This window comes from Macaca fascicularis, chromosome 6 (genome assembly GCF_037993035.2).
Source record: "Macaca fascicularis isolate 582-1 chromosome 6, T2T-MFA8v1.1".
Lineage (NCBI taxonomy): Eukaryota > Metazoa > Chordata > Mammalia > Primates > Cercopithecidae > Macaca > Macaca fascicularis.
The window spans coordinates 82,903,835-82,922,744 of NC_088380.1; the positions used below are offsets into that span (position 1 = coordinate 82,903,835).

General features: G+C 38.6%; 1 protein-coding gene across 4 annotated transcripts in view; it reads right to left on the minus strand.

The window, feature by feature from the left end:
- Window positions 1-18,910, minus strand: part of ARSB (arylsulfatase B) — a 192,796-nt gene that overhangs the window by 142,174 nt on the left and 31,712 nt on the right. For all 4 annotated transcript variants that reach the window (XM_073993672.1, XM_005557233.4, XM_005557234.5 and 1 more), the window contains one exon: window positions 18,108-18,315. In XM_073993672.1, coding sequence (XP_073849773.1) covers window positions 18,108-18,315 — 208 coding nt within the window. The remainder of the gene's footprint in view (window positions 1-18,107; window positions 18,316-18,910) is intronic.

An 18,910-nucleotide genomic window follows, 5' to 3' on the forward strand; every position in this document is an offset into this window, starting at 1 on the left:
CAGAAAACCACAGCAATCTTTGTATAACCCCAAAGCAGAGAGGAATCTGGGACAGAATGCCGACAAAGGCTAGCCCGGGAAATCTCTCTCTCTCGTTTTTTGGAGTGAATGCCTTGATACAAGTATATTCCACACATATGTGCAGCAGTTACCACTGCCCTCAAGGAGAACCCAACACAAGGAGAGTAAAATGGGAAAGCATTAGCCTGTTTTGGTTCTTTAGCAGCTAAAATCTAACCAACTTTTTTTTTTTTCTTAGAAATATTACTACAGGGTAAATCCTCATTTTTACATTCTAGAAGAGATGAGTATAAACAATGCATCACTTTTGTTTTTTCAACTGATAATACCCCTTTGAAACCTAAATTTCTATCTTGAATCTATTACTAATAACAATGATAAAAGTATTCCAGACCAAAAACACCAGCATCTATTTTCTGCTCATTCATGAATGCATATTCCTCACTTAGTGCCCCCATCTTCCTCTAGCTGCCTGTCTCTGGCCATTTCACTGCTCATTAATATTTCTACTGGGATAGGAGGAGAACTTGAGAAAGATAAAAACACAGTCAGTCCATTTTACCACTGGTTTCTGGGTAGAATGCAAGCTAGAAAAGAATAATGAAATTTTATAGAGAGTCATGTTTTCATATCACTTCATATGAAAACATGACTCTCTATAAAATTTCATTATTCTTTGGCAATTCATAGGCAATTACCTATGCTGACTGGTATGGTTTGGCTGTGTCCCCGTCCAAATCTCATCTCAAATTGTAATCCCCAGATGTTGAAGGAGGGACTTGGTGGGAGGTGACTGGATCATGGGGGCTGTTTCCCCCATGCTGTTCACGTGATAGTGAGTGAGTTCTCACGAGAGCTGATGGTTTTATTAGGGGTTCTTCCCCTTTCACCTTTCTCTCTCTCTCTCCTGCTAACATGTAAGATGTGCTTGCTTCCCCTTCCGCCACAATTGTAAGTTTCCTGAGGCCTCCCCAGCCATGTGGAACTGGCTCTTAAACCTCTTTCCTTTATAAATTACCCAGCTCAGGTATTTCTTTATAGCAGTGTGAGCATGGACTAATACACCGATCTTCACCCAATTCCAAAAGATGGCTGCATATGTATCAAAAAGACATACGTCAGCCAAAAAGTCACGAGCAGTCTAATAGCTCTTTGTTTTAGTTGGAATTCAGTGAACTACATTCTTCCAAGGTGGAATCCATTCCCAGGGTATTATATAAGACATTGCTTTACCTCCCATGTGACTGAGGCAGCCTACAGCTGCCTTCTGGCAGTCATCAGGGCAACACTAACCTTTCTGCATCATTATCAGATGGACTCACCCAACTGGTAGGAGGGCAAGTGTAGAGACAAGGCTAAGTCTCCATTCCAATATCAGTTAACCACTTAGCCTCTCTGGGTCTCTGTTTTTAAAATGAAAACATTGCATGGGGATTGCCTCTAAAACCCTTTCCAGCTCTATCTCTCTAGAACTTCAATTATCCAGGCTTTCTCTGCATGGCTCCCATACTCTAAGCGACCTGGATCACAGCCTACTGACACAGTGATTATAAGCTTGAGCTCTGAAATCAGACAGGTCTAAGTTTGATTCCGTTCCTCCATTTAGGAAGTGCTATGCTTTGAATGAGTTATATTACTTGCTAAGCACCTATTTCTTCATCTAGAAATGGGGGATAATAGTAGTACCTATTAAATGGGTAGATATATGTAAAGTGCTTAGCACAACAACTAGGTTACAGGAAGTATTCATAAATTTTTAGCTGTTACTATCATAATCATTCTCCATTATTTTCTCCATGGAGGCATCTGGAATGGACCCTTCTCTCTCCTTCTGCCTATCCAAACTCTAGCATCCTTCCATCAACACCACAAGCCCCAGCTCCTCTGTGAAGTCTTCCCACATGACTCCACTCATATTTCCCCTCCCTGCTATGAAACAGCACTTACTGTCATTATCAATGTCACACCATTTAGAAATTAGTTGTATAAAGTCTTACACTATTAGCAAGTGGGTTAGATAGCTAGCCTTACTGCTCAGATAAGAATGTGGGCTCTTGAAAGCAGAACCTGGAACTTTGATATGTGCATAAACACAGAGGTGACACTGCTCATCACACAGAAGATTTATTGCTCAATAAATGCAGGTGAGTTGACATTTTTATTTTACCAAAAAAGTATTAATGCAAGTTCCCAAGGTGTCAAATATATACCTGTGGATTGAAGAATGGGCCTCAATTTTTATAAATACTTACAGCTTCCTATGTATTTTTCTGGATTTACAAAAAAATCCCTAAGTAGAAGAAATCAGTCCATGGATTCCCAAGAAAACTAGAGCCAGCTCCTGCTCAAGTTTCAAAGGCTCTGAGGTGCGATGCTGTTAAAAGCATCTATTTGCCCAAAGTTGTTCTTATCTTCACAGTCACTCACAAGTCACAATATTTTAAACAGTTAATTATTCCCAGGCCTACAACAATTACTTTTTTTTGTGGAGGTCAATGGTGATAGAGTCGCTATTGTCTGTTTTTCAGAGGAATCTGCTGAGCTGCCCTGTGGATGGGGACACTGGGACTATCACATAAGCATTAGGATGAGCATTTGCACGTGTAGTGAATGTATTTCCTAGGAACAGAACTAGTAGAGGATGGGAGGTGATCAGAAAGAATACTAAAAATTTTCAATCATTCCAAAGTGACTGCATGGAATTATGGTCCCCAAAGATGTCCTAATCTCAGAATCTGTGAATATGTTAACTTACTTGGCAAAAGGGAGTTCAAGTTGCCATGGAATTAAAGTTGCTAGCTAGCTGACCTAAATATAGGGAGATTATCCTGGATTATTGGAGAGGGCATTGGTTACGAGCTCTAAAAGTTAAAGAAGGAAGAAGAATAGATTACAGTGACGAGAGAGAAGAAAAAGGAGGAGAGATTCAAAACATGAGGAGGACTCAACCCACTGTTAAAGGCTCTGAAGGTGGAAGGAGAAAGTCAAAGAACAAGGGGCAGCAGCCACCAGAAGCTAGAATGAGCTCTAAGCTGACAGCCAGACAATAAGGGTCTTGGTCATAGGACCACAGGGAGTTAAGTTCTGCCAAAAAGCCCAAATGGCCTCTGCATTAGCCCTAGAAGACGAAATAGCCCAATGCCTACTTCAATGCCATTTCTGGCATCCTGGAACATCAATAATGGTGAGGTACAGTTTACCATCACAGATAATCAGTGTAGCTACATCACAGTAAAACAAGGCACATTATTTGGTGTTAGTATTAATATCTAAATAGTCTCTTTCAAATATAGATATGCATTCTGGATGTCATTTGGAGCAAATAACCTCCTGTGTCCCTTACTATATATGTTACAATTGTAATCAAAGTATAGATGTTTAGTATAATAAAAATAAAATACTACAATCGTTAATGGTTAATATTTTGGTATAAATATGATGGCTGATATTATAATAATATATATATTTAAGAACTTTCAGAGTTAAAAAATAGGAAAATGAGTGAATAGTTAATGAAAGAGAAAATGTTACTTTGGAAGGCCGAAGCGGGTGGATTGCCTGCGGCTAGGAGTTCGAGACCAGCCTGGTCAACATGGTGACACCCTGTCTCTACTAAAAATATAAAAATTAGGCAGGCATGGTGGTGGGTACCTGTAATCCTAGCTACTTGTGAGATGGAGGCTGAGGCAGGAGAATTGCTTGAACTGGGGAGGCAGAGGTTGCAGTGAGCTGAGATCACACCACTGCACTACGGCCTGGGTGACAGAGCGAGATTCTGTTTCCAAAATAAAAAACAAAAATAAATAAATAAACGAGAAAATGTGGTAGATAGATAACTTTAGGAAGAACCTTGTATCTTTATGAAATCATAAATATTTATGAAAATTAAGTATTTATAAAATCATAAATGTACTAAAATAATACATGGCAAAATAGATGATATCATTTTGATTTTTCTAGTAGTATATGGTAAACTAGCATTCATCACATTAAACAAAATGACCTTTAAGCATCACATTTAATTTTTGATTATTTAATTTCGTTTTTAAGTCATAAATTTTTCAAAAACAGGAGATGAATTAAAAGCAGAATTTCAACTTTGCTCCCTCAATAATTAATGGTACAAAAAACTCCAAAATCATAGCCAATAGCTTGCATAATAAATCACCTTCAATTTAAACATTAAAAAGATAATAAATATGAAGAAAAGAAGAAAGTATCAGAGGAAATAATGAGGTTCTCAAAACATCTTGTATTCTCAGTAATCAAAATCAAAGACTGCTTTAAAAAATAATTCCTCATGATTTTCAGAAGATGGATGCTAAAACTATAAATGAAAAATGTGTCATAACAATTGCTAGAGACTGCTAACCATCTTCAGTAGAAGAAAGAGGATTCTTGACATTCCTGATGCTCATTAACAGACTATTGAAATAGGAAAAAAGTCACTTGGTCCTGTGCATGGTCAGCCTCATTCCCTACTGTTTCCAAGGGCCTAGCAGAGAGCGTGGCCTGTGGCAGGTATGCCGCTGATGAGTGAACAAGTGAATGAATGAATGAATGAATGAATGAATGAATGAATAATAAGCATAGGTAGTAGCAAATAGCCTGATGAGAGAAACATGAGGAAATAGAAGCCATTAAAAACAAACAAAAAGCAAACTGGAGACCAAAGGCTAGAAATAGTTTCATCTCTAGCCACTTAGCTATTATTATATCACACAACCTAATAACAATAAAGTACGTAGTATGTGTCAGGAAGTGCTGCGATCTCATCAGTACTATCAAGTAGTTATAATTTTTATCCACACTTCGCTGATAAAGAAAATAAGGCACTGGAAGTTTATATATCTTGCTCAAGATTGCATAGACATCAGTAGGAGAGGTGAGTGTTGGACACAGGCCATCTGCCTCCTGAGTATTTGCAAAAGTCCCAACGTCCCTCTCTGGGTCTTTTTTCCTCTTTCTCCTCCCCTCTCCTGCCCTTCCCTCCCCTCCCCTCCCCTCCTCTATTCTCCCTTCCTCCTCTTTCTTTCTCTCTCTCTCTTCTTTCTCTTTCTTTCTTTCTTTTTCTTTCTTTCTCTTTCTCTCTTTTCTTTCTTTCTCTCTTTCTCTTTCTTTTTCTTTCTCTCTCTCTCCCCCTGCCTCCCTCCCTCTCTCTCTTTCCCTCCAACCCTCCCTCTCTCCTTTTCCCTCCATCCCTCCCTCTGTCTCTTTCCCTCCAACCCTCCCTCTCTCTCTTTCCCTCCGTCCCTCCCTCTCTCTCTTTCCCTCCATCCCTTCCTGTCTCTCTCTTTCTTTTTTTGGTGGATTCTCACTCTATCGCCCAGGCTGGAGTGCAGTGGTGCTATCTCAGCTCACTGCAACCTCCATCTCCTGAGTTCAAGTGATTCTCCTGCCTCAGCCTCCCGCGTAGCTGGAATTACAGGCACAAGGCACCATGCTGGGTTATTTTTGTATTTTTAGTAGAGACATGGTTTTGCCATGTTGGTCAGGCTGGTCTCAAACTCCTGACCTCAGGTGATCTGCCTGCCTCAGCCTCCCAAAGTGCTGGGATTACAGGCGGGAGCCACCGTGCCTGGACAGGGTCTTCATTTCTTTCTAAGATCAGATGATCTCGTAAGATCCTTACAACTCCTAAGAGAAAAAAAAAAAAAAAGAGGAGTGGGGAGGGGATAGGTGTAATACAAAATGTCAAGTTGCCCTTAACCCTTAACTTGAATGAAAATAAATGAACCTCTGCTCACGTAGGAAGCTTCTTTCTCACTTACCTCAAGAGATTTCTCAAAGCCTGCAGGTCTCACTGGTGCCTACTAATTCCCTCATGATTTTATTTTGCATCTCTAGTCAGTGGAATCTTGAAGTTTGAAAAGCCCTGCATAGATCTTTATGCTTACACAGGGCTCACCTAGCTGCTTGTCCAAATAGGAGTCCTAACAGTAATGCATTCAATAATGTTTGTTTGCAGAGTTCACAGACACATTAATAATTAGTATGTCTTTGTAGATTTTATATCTTTAAATATTTGGTTAGACTACTGTAGGAGGCAGCAGATACACGTACCAGATAAGAAGCAATGTAAGTAAATGCATTTTTTTTAACAGCTTGTGACAACCTGATTTTATTTTGGCCCCTTCTTCTTGCTGTCACTGTAGTTTCCAGGTGATTATTTCTACATAGAATCTACTTTTCATTTTGCTTCATCCTCCAGTGCAGCCTGTCTAACATAACGTACCTCTTGCCTCACAGAGAATTTTGGCTCCAGTGAGTTCTGAGAGGAGCATAAAATATAAGAAATGGATTCATCTTAAATGTGACCTTTAAAATGGAGTGCAAAAGAAGAGATTAAAGTAAGCCCAAACAAATTGGAAAGCTTCTTGCAATTTAGTCAATAAATATGCTCAGTTCAATATATATATACAAATAGATAGCTATACATATAGATATATCTTCCATTAATTATAAACTCATAGAAAGGCCACAGTACTCTCTTCTCACAGAATTGTGAAAATCATGATTACTTCATGTTTCTCCTGCTAAAAGTTCATAATATTAACAATATGACATTATAGCACAGCATATATTAAGTACTATAATAAAACATTGAAGATCTGATAAACACAGAGATTGAGAGGCATTTTTGCCTTAGACTCTGGGATTGTGAATTCAGTGGTTCAACTCAGAGAATACAAATGCAAGACCCTTTGATGCGGGATGGGAGTGGTTTCAAAATGTATTGGTTATTGATTTTGGAACTTCCAGTTCCAAAATGGTAGCATAGACACAATCTAGCTTCACTCCTCTCCACAGAAAACCAAAACAAATATAAGGGCCAAGATGATCACCAGCAATATCCCAGAACTCAAATATGAGGATGAGTCCATTTCCAGGGTCACAGAGAAGTGAAAAACTCTGAGGAGATGGTAAGAGAATCGAACGTCCATATCTGCAACACCGCCCACCCCACTGGGGCCCAACTCACGGTTTCTACACTGGAAAAAGTGCGATAGAGGTAAACAACCAGCTTCCCCACCATCCTGAGTTTCCTGGCAGAGACCTGCCCATGCTTTAACCCATGGGAAGCATCACGAGTACCCAAAGGGCAACACATCCCTGAGAACAGCCAGAGACAAAGAGGGGAGGTAGGACTACCATCCCCAGCCCTGGAACCTCTGCTTTGTAAGTCAGCCGGGGACACCAAATCAGGGTGGCAGTTCAGTAAAACGTAATGGTTATTATTTTCACTCAATAAAATAATCAACAAATTAGTACCTATTGCTAATAAAATTTTAAAGTGATCCAACATGCTCTCAGTGTGGACATTAACAGGTGAAATCTAAAGAGGTGGCATGAATTAATGACTGGCTATGGAAAAGTTCATTCAAGTCTCATTATTTTGAGGCATGGTTGTAATTTTCCTCTACCATAGATGTGCCAAATACATGCATAATTGCAAAGAGTAAGAGAGTGTGGACAAACTCTCTGATTTATTCACGTAACAGCTTTTCCTTAGCTTTGTCAGAAATTAATTTAAGTGTCTGAAGAACCCAGTGAGATTGGTTTCCTAGCACATATTACTTTGTTCCTGGCACAGAATTTCTATAATATTTTACAAGTCTGCCAATTGCATAAGTACATTTAAAACCTTGAATGAGCTCTCTCTTTGCCAACTATCAGTTTTGAATGAAATTCTTATATGTAAGGGGAAAAGGGATGTAAGATTTAGAGGAATTAGTTAAGATTATTAACTCCATTTGAGATATTAAATTACATGTAATACTGTGAAAACTCAGATAATAAGTGCTAAAAGTTTAGACTCTGCAATAAATTGCTCTATTTATCTGAGTAGAAATGTGTTATTGAACAGGATCCAGTCACTGTCCCTCAATGGTGGTGCTACTGACATCTGAGGCAGGTCACTTCTTCACTGCAGGACTGGCCTGAGCACTGCAGATGCCTGTTCACTAAATGGAAACTTCACCCTCAAATCACTGTGACAACCAAACCACTTCTGCTCTCCGTCTCATATGTACTGTGAATCTATGCACTCTGATGCACTACTGCTATGTGGATTACATGGGTACTCTGGCCATGGGCTTCACTCTTTCCAGCTCTCTGCAGATGTATCCAGTGTCAATGGGAGGCCATCAAAGGCTTTCATTAGCATTGACAACATTCTGAAAACTGGCAGAATTACAAAACCATCAGCTTTCCTGGTAAAAAGAGCTCTCAACATCGAGTGGTACAAGCTTTCCTATGTATTTCTTAAATCTGTCCTCTCATCTCCATCCAACTTCCCTCTGCCTTTATTCAAGTGCTCCTTATCTTCTCTCCCCTCTTTACTGTCAGAGCCTCCTAAAAGGTTGGCCTGCTTCCAATCACCCTCCATTTCAGTTCTAAAGTGAAAATCTGATCCTGCTTAAAATTTTCCAGTGCCTCACTGTCGCCATGAGACCCTTCGCAATTCCTCCCTGCACGTGCACAGGCCCCTTCTGAGTGGACCCCTGGGTTATGCTCTCCAGCCTCACATCTCACTGCTCTCCACCTTGCAGTCCAGGCTCCAGCAATGTAGACCCCCCTCTCCGGGACTGCTCTCCGACCTCCCTGTCTTTGTTTATGTTCCTTTCTCACAGGCTAGAATGCTGCCCAGTCTCCTCCCAGCCTGTGCTCTGCTTATCTGGCCAAGCCATTCCCAACCTTTCCATCTCAGAATGTCTCCCCACACCCTGGGCTCTGGGAGGTGGCTCTTACTGTGTGCAAACAGTACCCTGGGCTTCATCCTAATATTCCCACTGCATAATAATAATTCATGTACCTGTCTACTTCACTAGAGTGTGAGTTTCATAAGGGAGAATTATGTCCTAGTTATCTTTTTATCTGCAATGAAAGATGGAGTGAATAAATGAATGGTCAACCAACTTGTGTTTAACAGATAATGAAACTGAGGCTAGACTCTATATAGCTCATTGGCAGGAAAATTGGGACTCAAACTGTGATCATGTTCTATCAGAGAAGGATTAGAAGTATCATCCTTAGATTTTAAAAACCTGGAATTAAAAAGTCCTAACTAGAGTAATCAGACAAGAGAAAGAAATAAAGGCATCCAGATTGGAAAGAAAGAAGTCAAATTATCCTTGTTTGCAGATGATATGATTTTACATTTGGTAAAACCTAGAGGCTCCAGAGAAAAACTTATTAGGACTGATAAGCAAATTCAGTAAAGTTACAAGATACAAAATCAACATACAAAAATCCGTAACATATAAAAATCAGTAACATTTCTATGTGCCAACAGTGAACAATCTGAAAAAGAAATCAAGAAAGTTATCCCATTTACAATAGCTACCAATAAAATAAGATACCTAAGAATAAACTCAACCAAAATAGTGAAAGATCTCTACAATGCAAACTATAAAACATTGATGAAAGAAATAGAAGCAGACACAAAGTAATGGAAAGATATTTCATGTTCATGATTGGAACAATCAATATTGTTAAAATGTCGATACTACCCAAAGCAATCTACAGATTCAATGCAATCCCTATCAAAATACCAAAGACATTCTTCATAGAAAGAGAAAAAATAATTCTAAAATTTATATGGAACCACAAAAGACCCAGAATAGCCAAAGCTATGCTGAGCAAAAAGAACAAAACTGTAGGAATCACATTACCTGACTTCAAATTGTACTATAGAGTTACAGTAACCCAAACAGCATGGCACTGGCATAAAAACAGACACCTAGACAAAACGAAGAGAATAGAGAACCCAAAAATAAATCCATACATCTACAGTGAACTCATTTTCAACAAAGGTACCAAGAAGAGACACTGGAGAAAGGACAGTCTCTTCAATAAATGGTGCTGGGAAAACTGGATATCCATATGCAGAAGAATGAAACTAGACCCCTATCTCTCACCATATAGAAAAATCAAATCAAAATGGATTAAAGACTTAAGTCTAAGAACCCAAACTATGAAACTACTAAAAAAAAATCATTGGGGAAACTCTCTAGGACATTGGACTGGGCAAAGACTTCTTGTGTAATATCCCACAAGCACAGGTAACCAAAGCAAAAATGGACAAATAGGATTCCATTGAGTTTAAAAGCTTCTGCACAGTAAAGAAAACGAACAACAAAGTGAAGAGATAAGCCATGGAATGGAAGAAAATATCTGCAAACTAGCCATTTGACAAGGGACTAATAACCAGACTATGTAAGGAACTCAACTCTATGGGAAAAAAATATATAATAATCTGATTAAAAATGGGCAAAAGATCTGAATAGACATTTCTTAAAAGAAGACATATAAATGGCAAACAGGTATACAAAAGGTGCTCAACATGATCGGCTATCAGAGAAATGCCAATCAAAACTGCAGTGAGATATCATCTCACTCCAGTTAAAATGGCTTTTATCCAAAAGACAGGTAATAACGAATGTTGGCGAGGATGTGGAGAAAAGGGTACTTTCGTACAGTGTTGGGAATGTAAGTTAGTACAGCCACTATGGAGAACAGTTTGAAGGTTCCTCAGAAAACTAAAAACAAAACGACCATATGATCCAGTAATCCCACTCCTAGGTATCTATCCAAAAGAAAGAAAATCAGTATACCAAAGATATACCTGCACTGCCACGTTTTATTGCAGCACTATTCACAATAGCCAAGATTTGAAAACAATGTAACTGTCCATCAACAGATGAATGGATAAAGAAAATGTGCTACATATACACAATGGAGTACTATTCAGCCACATAAAAGAATGAGATCCAAACATGTGCAACAGCATGGAGGGAACTGGAGGTCACTATATTAAGTGAAATAAGCCAAGCACAGAAAGACAAACACCCCATATTCTCACTCATTTGTAAGAGCTAAAAATTAAAACAATCGAACTCATAGAGACAGAGAATAGAAGGATGGTTACCAGAGGCTGGAAAGGGTAGTGGGGTGAGGGTAGGGGGGAAGTGGGTATGGTTAATGGGTACACAACTATACTTAGATAGAATGAATAAGATCTAGTATTTAATAATACAATAGGGTGACTACAGTTAACAATAATTTATTGTACATTTAAAAATAACCAAAAGAGTATAACTGGAATGTTTGTAACACAAAGAAATGATAAATGCTTGAGGGCATAGATATCCCTGTTACCCAGATATGATTATTATGCATTGTATGCCTGTATCAAAATATCTCATGTACCCCATAAATATATATATATATACCTACTAGATACCCACAAAAATAAAAAATAGAAATAAAAACAAACCCAGAATAGTATGTGTGTAATGAGAAAGACAACATTTGTTAACAGTGGTATTAATCACACACTCAGAAAAAATGGCATGAATCAATCAAGGTTGTGATTTACATGCAGTAAGAACATGGAAAGCAGAATAATTAAATTTAAGCTTTCCTCATCAGCTTTTTGAAGAGTCTATTTCTAGAAATAGGTACATTTACCTGAAATGAAAACTACCTAAGAGAGGTTGAACTTCAAACCCAGCTGGTTTCCAGCTGCCATATATATATTCCTCCTAGTGAGGAGGATATATGTATAAACATAAATATTGTCAAATTTAAATAACTACATATATTCCTTGTAAGGTAGATTCCCAAAGTTTGAATAAGAGTTACCTTAGCTCAGAGGTTCTCAAATTTCTGTGTACAAAAGAATCACCTGAAGTCCTGTTAAAATTGGAGATTTTTGGGTCTCGGTCCCTGGGTTTCTAATTCAGCTGAGTTGTGATAGAGTCTGACAAACTGAATTTTTAAGATTGTGGTGAAATTCACATAACATAAAATTAGCCATTTTAAAGTATCCAATTCAGTGACATTTAGAACATTCACAATGTTGTGCAGCCATCACTTTGAAAATTGCATTTTTAACAAATGCTCTACTGCTGCAGGTGGTCCCCAGACAGTGCACTGAGAATAACTACACTAAGATGATGGGTAGAGGTGGCAAGGAATGAAAAGCCTCATGGATTTCTCTCAGATTATAACAGAAATGTTTAAAAGTTAGCTTTATCAAACATCAAAATCTAAAAATTATGCCTTTGCCTATGCCTTCACCAAATATAATCTGACACCAAGAAGCCAGATTATTTTCATGGTTTCCTGTACTAATGGACTCAACATTTATTGATGTGAATGCAACCAGTATTCTTATCCTTATAAAGAAGTGCAGGGCTAAGTGAAGTCAAGTGAGAGAAGTGGGAAAAAATGCATCACTGCTCTGTGATTCGCTAGTCCGGGTCCTTGGGTTATAATTACATTATTATAGCACATTATTAATTTCAACTTCAGGAAATGAAATTGTCAATAAACACAGAAAGTCTCTGGAGAAAGAAATGCAAATTAGGTTTCTCCTTATATTCAAACTCTCATCTACTTGTAAGTAAAACTAATTAGTCTGGTAAGGGTTAATATAGGCTGGGCATGGTGGCTCACGACTGTAATCCCAGCACTCTGAGAGGCTGAGGTGGGTGGATCATCTGAGGTCAGGAGTTCGAGACCAGTCTGGCCAACATGGCGAAACCTTGTCTCTACTAAAAATACAAACATTAGCTGGGCATGGTGGTGCATGCCTGTAATCCCAGCTATTTGGGAGGCCGAGGCAGGAGAATCACTTGAACTCGGGAGGCAGTGATTGCAGCAAGCCAAGATCGTGCTACTGTACTCCAGCCTGGGTGACAGAGCAAGACACCGTCTCAAAAACAAACAAACAAACAAACAGTTAATGTAAATATACAATGGCTGCATTAAGATGTTGAGGTCAATCACTGTTTTCTCTTCAGGGTTGCAGAATCGGTTTTCCTAGTTTTAACTTATGACCTAGTTACTCAAGGGTTGGCTCTAACTTTAACTCTTTTTACTCCAGGTCAGATTCCTGTGCAGGTTCCTGGAATTTAGCAGCTACAAAGATCAGCCATGGTGACAAAAGCATCCAGATAAAAATGGTGTCTTCGTAACAGCCACTAGTGCTGCTTCTCTGAACTACTACCCTGCTAAAACAACAAACACAGAACAAGATGAAACCCCATCACAACATAAGAAACCAAGATGGACAGACAGCTTATAATGCCAGAATCTTGGAGACATGTCCATAAACTACAAGACCAAAGAGGCTGGGCTGAGAAAACAAGAACTGGCCCACCCTGCTTTGCCTCATGACACAAAGCCCTCCACCTAGCTTAAGAGAGGCAGGAAGACAGCCCAAGAAGGGACGGCACTAATTTAAGCAGAGGAGAATTATTACCTCTCTATGTGCTTAGAGATCACAACTCCCAGAAGACAATAGGCCGGAAAAGAGAAGGTCTGGCAGTACTGGCACACTGTATCCCCAAAAATAAAGCCCTGAAAATGTGGAGATAGGAAGAGTCTGGGGTTCTTTTAGCCTGTCAAACAGTTAGGGTGCCAAAAGAGAAGAAACTGTAACTAGGTGGATCAGGTTCAGTAGAGTAGAACACTTAATGCCTATATGCCACCAGGAACTCTGTGAGGTGTATGCATCAACCTGACCTCAAGCTGCAGATTTCAGAAGGAATCAACCAGGGAACAGTGACTAGAGGCCACAAGATGGCCACACATTCTTTGTGTGCAGATCCTTCACCACTATACTCCGAGGAAGAGCATCTAGCTGGCAATGACTTCCTATAAAAATAAAGATTTTAGAGAAGTTCTATTCAGAAAGGTTTAGGAAAAGGATGGGTCCTGTGAACACAAATGTAGAAATGCAGTACAGTGGGATGATATAAAAGTAAAAGAAAATGAGATGCAAAAAGACAACTGATTCGGGTAATTGGGTTTTGACCTCAAGTAGATTTTGGTTTGAATTCTGGATTTTTCAGTTGTTAGCTGTGTGACCTTGGGCTAATCACTTAATTTCTTTAAGCGGCTCACATCAATAATCCTAGCACTTTGGGAGTCTGAGGTGGGAGGATCACTTGAGCTCAGGAGTTTGAGACCAGTCTGGGCAATATAGCAAGATCCTATCTTTATTATTTTATTTTTCAAAAAGAAGTTTCGATTTCTTCATTGGTAAAAGGGGATCAAGAAACCATTTACTATCTCACAGGGTTATGCTGAGGTTTAATGCTTATTAAATAGTGGTCACTACTATACTAACAAGCTTGGAAGAAAAGGGTACTGATTGAAACAGAGACAGCACTACAAAAAAACTAAAAATACAATCAACAATAATCTATATTGGAGATATTAAAGTGTAGAATTAAAATTGCAAACGTGTCTAAACTGGTAATGCAGAAGAGTTCCAAAGGCTGAGAAAAATGACAAAAAAAATGAAAAGGATGAGAGAAAAGCTGAATCAGGGATTCAATATAGTAATTAAAGATATTTTTGGGACATAAATCAAGTAGAACAAAAGCAATAAACTAAAATATGAACAAGGAAAACCTCCTGGAGTGAATAATCATCTCAGCATGCAGTTCCAGGGCTCACTATATTTCAGGCAAAATTAATTTCAAAACATTTTAAACACACACACCTAGATATAATTCAGCGAAAAATGTAAACTATGGAAATAATTTTTAAAATGCCTCCACAAAAGGCTTCAGGGACCAGCTAAACAGAAAGATCTTTCCAACATTCTGTAAACTATTCCAGAGCACAGGAAAAAAATGGAAAAACTAACCACACTATTTTACGAAGTGAGTACAACCAAGACAACAAAACCTGACACAAAAAAGAAACCACTAACTCCACTTTCACTTCTGAATTGATGCAAATATCCTAAATGAAACCCTAGCAAACTGAATTCATCAGTATAATAAAAATACATACAATCAAGTTGGATTTAACCTAACAAAGCAAAGATGATCCAAGATTAAGATATCTATTAATACAGTATCAAAATATAAGACAACCCTATTTTAAGCTGATCCCCATTTTCTCAGTGAGAAGTTCCAAATATTATTACTACCAGCTTGAATAAATATAGATGTTTATGAAATAGTCAACTATCTGTTTGAAAGTACAATTATACATACATATTTGCAATCATATAATGAAGGAAATATTTATCTTAAAATATTTTTTCATTCTCTAATATCATGAAAAAAATTGTATTCCACCTCTTCCCATGAACTCTTCTTTCTGTCTTTCTTTCCTTCTTTTGAAACATGGTCTTGCTCTGTTACCCAGGCTGGAGTGCAGTGGCACAATCTCAGCTCACTGCAGCCTCAACCTCCTGGGCTCAAGCAATCCTCCCGCCTCAGCCCCTCCAGTAGCTGGGACTACAGGCATATGCCACCACACCTGGCTAAGTTTTGTATTTTTTGTAGAGACAAGGTTTCACCATGTTTCCCAGGCTGGTGTTGAACTCCTGAACTCAAGTGATCTGCCTGCCTTGGCCTCCCAAAGTGCTGGGATCACAAGGATGAGCCACCAAACCCAGCCTCCTATGCATTCTTGATGGGAATGTTATTACCAAAGCCACTTGGAGATATTTAATATAGTCTTCCAGAACTAGCATCTTCACTTCTGTCTGAGCACATTTAAGCCTAGGTACAATACATTAATCCATATATACTTTCACTTCAGAAAATCATTTGTTCTGAAATTGTATAATTGTGATCTCTAGAACAAAGACTTGTTTTATAAACTTATGACTTCCAATGCTTGTAACAATGAGGTCATTTCCCAGGAATAATTTTACTACATCCGTGTTAAATGTCCTAGCATCTTTTTTTAAATTGATTCTTTCTAGTAAGTTCTCTAGGCATTCAAAACCAGCACTGATCAAAATGCTATACCAGGATATTCAAAATAAATTAAATTGAGAATGACTCCCAGAATCCGAGAGATCGTGTAAGGATTGAAATAGGTCTCCCTTTTTTTTTTCTGAAGGGTAAGTTTTGGGAGAAAAACAAATTTTAACCTTTTTTACAGCAGGACATACTTAGAAAATTATGGTATTTGGATAGCACCCACGCGAGTGAACAAGGCTGCTCAGGGTAGATGCTATTCCAGCCCTGCCCAGGCTCCTCAGTAGATCAATATTGCAGCACACCATATGGAAAGCTCTGCTATATCATGGGATCCTATGAGACCACTGAGATCATCAGCTGGGAGGCAGGATACTGTAGTGGAGCCAGGCTCTGCCTGGCTGCATGAACTGGGGCAAGTTACTTATGCTCTTTGTGCTTCAGCTCTCACATCTGCAACATGGGACAATAATAGTTCTCAGAGAATTCATTATCATGAGGATTCACTGAACTAATTCGCAGGAAGCACTTAGAACTGCGTCCCACACATAGTAACTGCTCCACAAATGCCACATTCAATAACTATGTCTGATTGAAGGCAAAACAAAACAACTCGTAAAACAACAAAACCACAAAAGTATGAGTAGAACACCAAGATGAATTCCTCAACATGTCACCTCACCCCTACATGGTTACTCTACAGTAAAACTCACCAGATGACAAGCCTGACCTCGTACTTGAAGTTTCCATCAAATTGTTAGACTCCAGCCAAGAATCTCTAGGGATTTGAGAAAACCAAACCACTCTCATTAATGACAGACTAGAACAAAGATATAAACAAACTGAAAAAAAAAAAGAACTCAAAAGGAAGAGAGATAATGTTGGCAATATCAGCAAACTTTAAAAAAATATATACATACATATATACACACATAACACACATATAAAAGTAATGGTTAAGAGCACAGGCTTTGGGGAAACAAGTTATGACGTCTATAAATTAAAAACAGAACTCTACAAAAAAGGAATTATCAGAAAAGGCAAAAGAGTTGCTGGTAATTAATAGACATGGCAGTTGAAATAAATTCAATCGAAAGCTTATGAAACAATAAGATTTCCAAAATAGAAGAAGAAAAATAAAGAAAACAGGAGACGGGGAAAAAAAGACTAAGAAAAATTAGAGGACTGACCTAGTAACCAAATAATAGGAGTTCTGTACAGAAAAAATAGGGGAAGGTGGGATGGAGGGCCACACAATTCCAAAATAAAACATACAAGAAAATTCCCTATAACAAAAGGATCTGCATTTTCAGATTGAAAGTGTTCTCTGAGTACTCAGCATGATGAATAAATGACGATCTACAATCAAAGCACAACACAGTAAAATTTTAGAAAACCATTTCTAATAAGAGGGGGAAGTTGCATATGTAACAGATTAGGAATCAGAATGGCATTGCCATAATGAAAGTGATTTTCAAAAGTAATCTTTGAGATTATGAGTTTTATGTCTCCCTTCTTTTCTAATTTATCTACAATAACATATATAACTTTTATTGTCAGAAAAAAAAAATTTTTTTGAGACAGAGTCTCGCTCTATTGCCCAGGCTGGAGTGCAGTGGCACAGTTTCGGCTCACTGCAACCTCTATTGCCTGGGTTCAAGCAGTTCTCCTGTCTCAGCCTCCTAAGTAGCTGGGACTATAGGCACTCACCACCACACCTGGCTAATTTTTGTATTTTTAGTAGAGATGGGGTTTCACCATATTGGTCAGGCTGGTCTCGACCTCCTGACCTCAGGTGATCCACCCACCACGGTCTCACAAAGTGCTGGGATTACAGGCATGAGCCACCGTGTCTGGCCCCCAAAACAATTTTAATACAAAAAAAAAAATCTAAACTTGGAGACACTTGCGTAGATTTAGATGGCTCCATTATTTATCTGTCTTCATAATGTCACAATCTTTCTCTTTGCAATGATACAGAGACCCTTCTAGTTGGCAGGAGTTGTGGCCATAGAAGATGTCTGGGTTGTAGAGAGAGCTGGGAACAAGCCACTCTAGGGATTCACTACCCAGCAGCCCTGTATATGAGTGATATCCACTCATACGTACTCAGTTAGTGAACATGTGTTTTCAAGCCACAGCCCCAGAATATTTTGATATCTGAGGGAAAGGGGGAAGCCCATCACTCCTTTTCCTTAGATCCATCTTTCCATCCACTATTATCATGTCTCCACTATTGCAGTTTGCATTTATTTAAATAAGGCAATGCTAACTGCTCCAATTTGTCTTCATTCCACCTATCGAATACCATCTCTTTGCCAAGAGATGATTTCCTATTAACAGACTTACCTGTAGAAAAGATGAACACCGTGTTGTTCCAGAGCCCACTGCTTTTTAAGGCTGCAGTGACATTTCCTACTGCTTCATCCATAAGGGACACCATTCCTGCATAGTGATGCCTGTTCTTGTCTTGGATAAAGTCATATGGCTTTAGGTATTCCTCAGGGACCTGAAGGGGCTCATGCACAGACTGGAGAGCAAGGTAGAGAAACAGAGGCTGGAAAGAAAGTTTGTGCAAATCAGTTAAGAGGACATGGAAGCATTTAATATAGAAGGATAAGACAGTTCAGATTTATGCATTAATAAAAATAATATCAAGGCAACCTACAGAAAGGATTGAAAATATTTGTGAATCACATATATGATAAGGGACTCATCTCCAAAATATATAAAGAACCCTTACAACTCAATGAAAAAAGACAACTCAACTACAAAATGGGCAAAGAATCTGAATAGCAATTTCTCCAGAGAGGATATACAAAGGCAATAAACACATGTAAAGACAGTCAACATCATCAGTCATTATTAAGATGCAAATTAAAACCACAATGAGGTAACACTTCACATCTGCTAGGATGGTGATAATTTAAAAATGGAAAAGAACAAGTATTGTTGAGGATATGGAGAAATTGGAACTGTCACTCATTACTAGCAGGAATGTAAAATGGCACACGTAGCCACTTTGAAGTAACATTTTGGCAGTTCCTGAAATTGCAAAACATAGAGTTACCATATGACCCAGTATTTCCATTCCTAGAGAAATCAAAGCATACATCCACCCAAAAACTTGCATGAATGTTCATTGCAACATT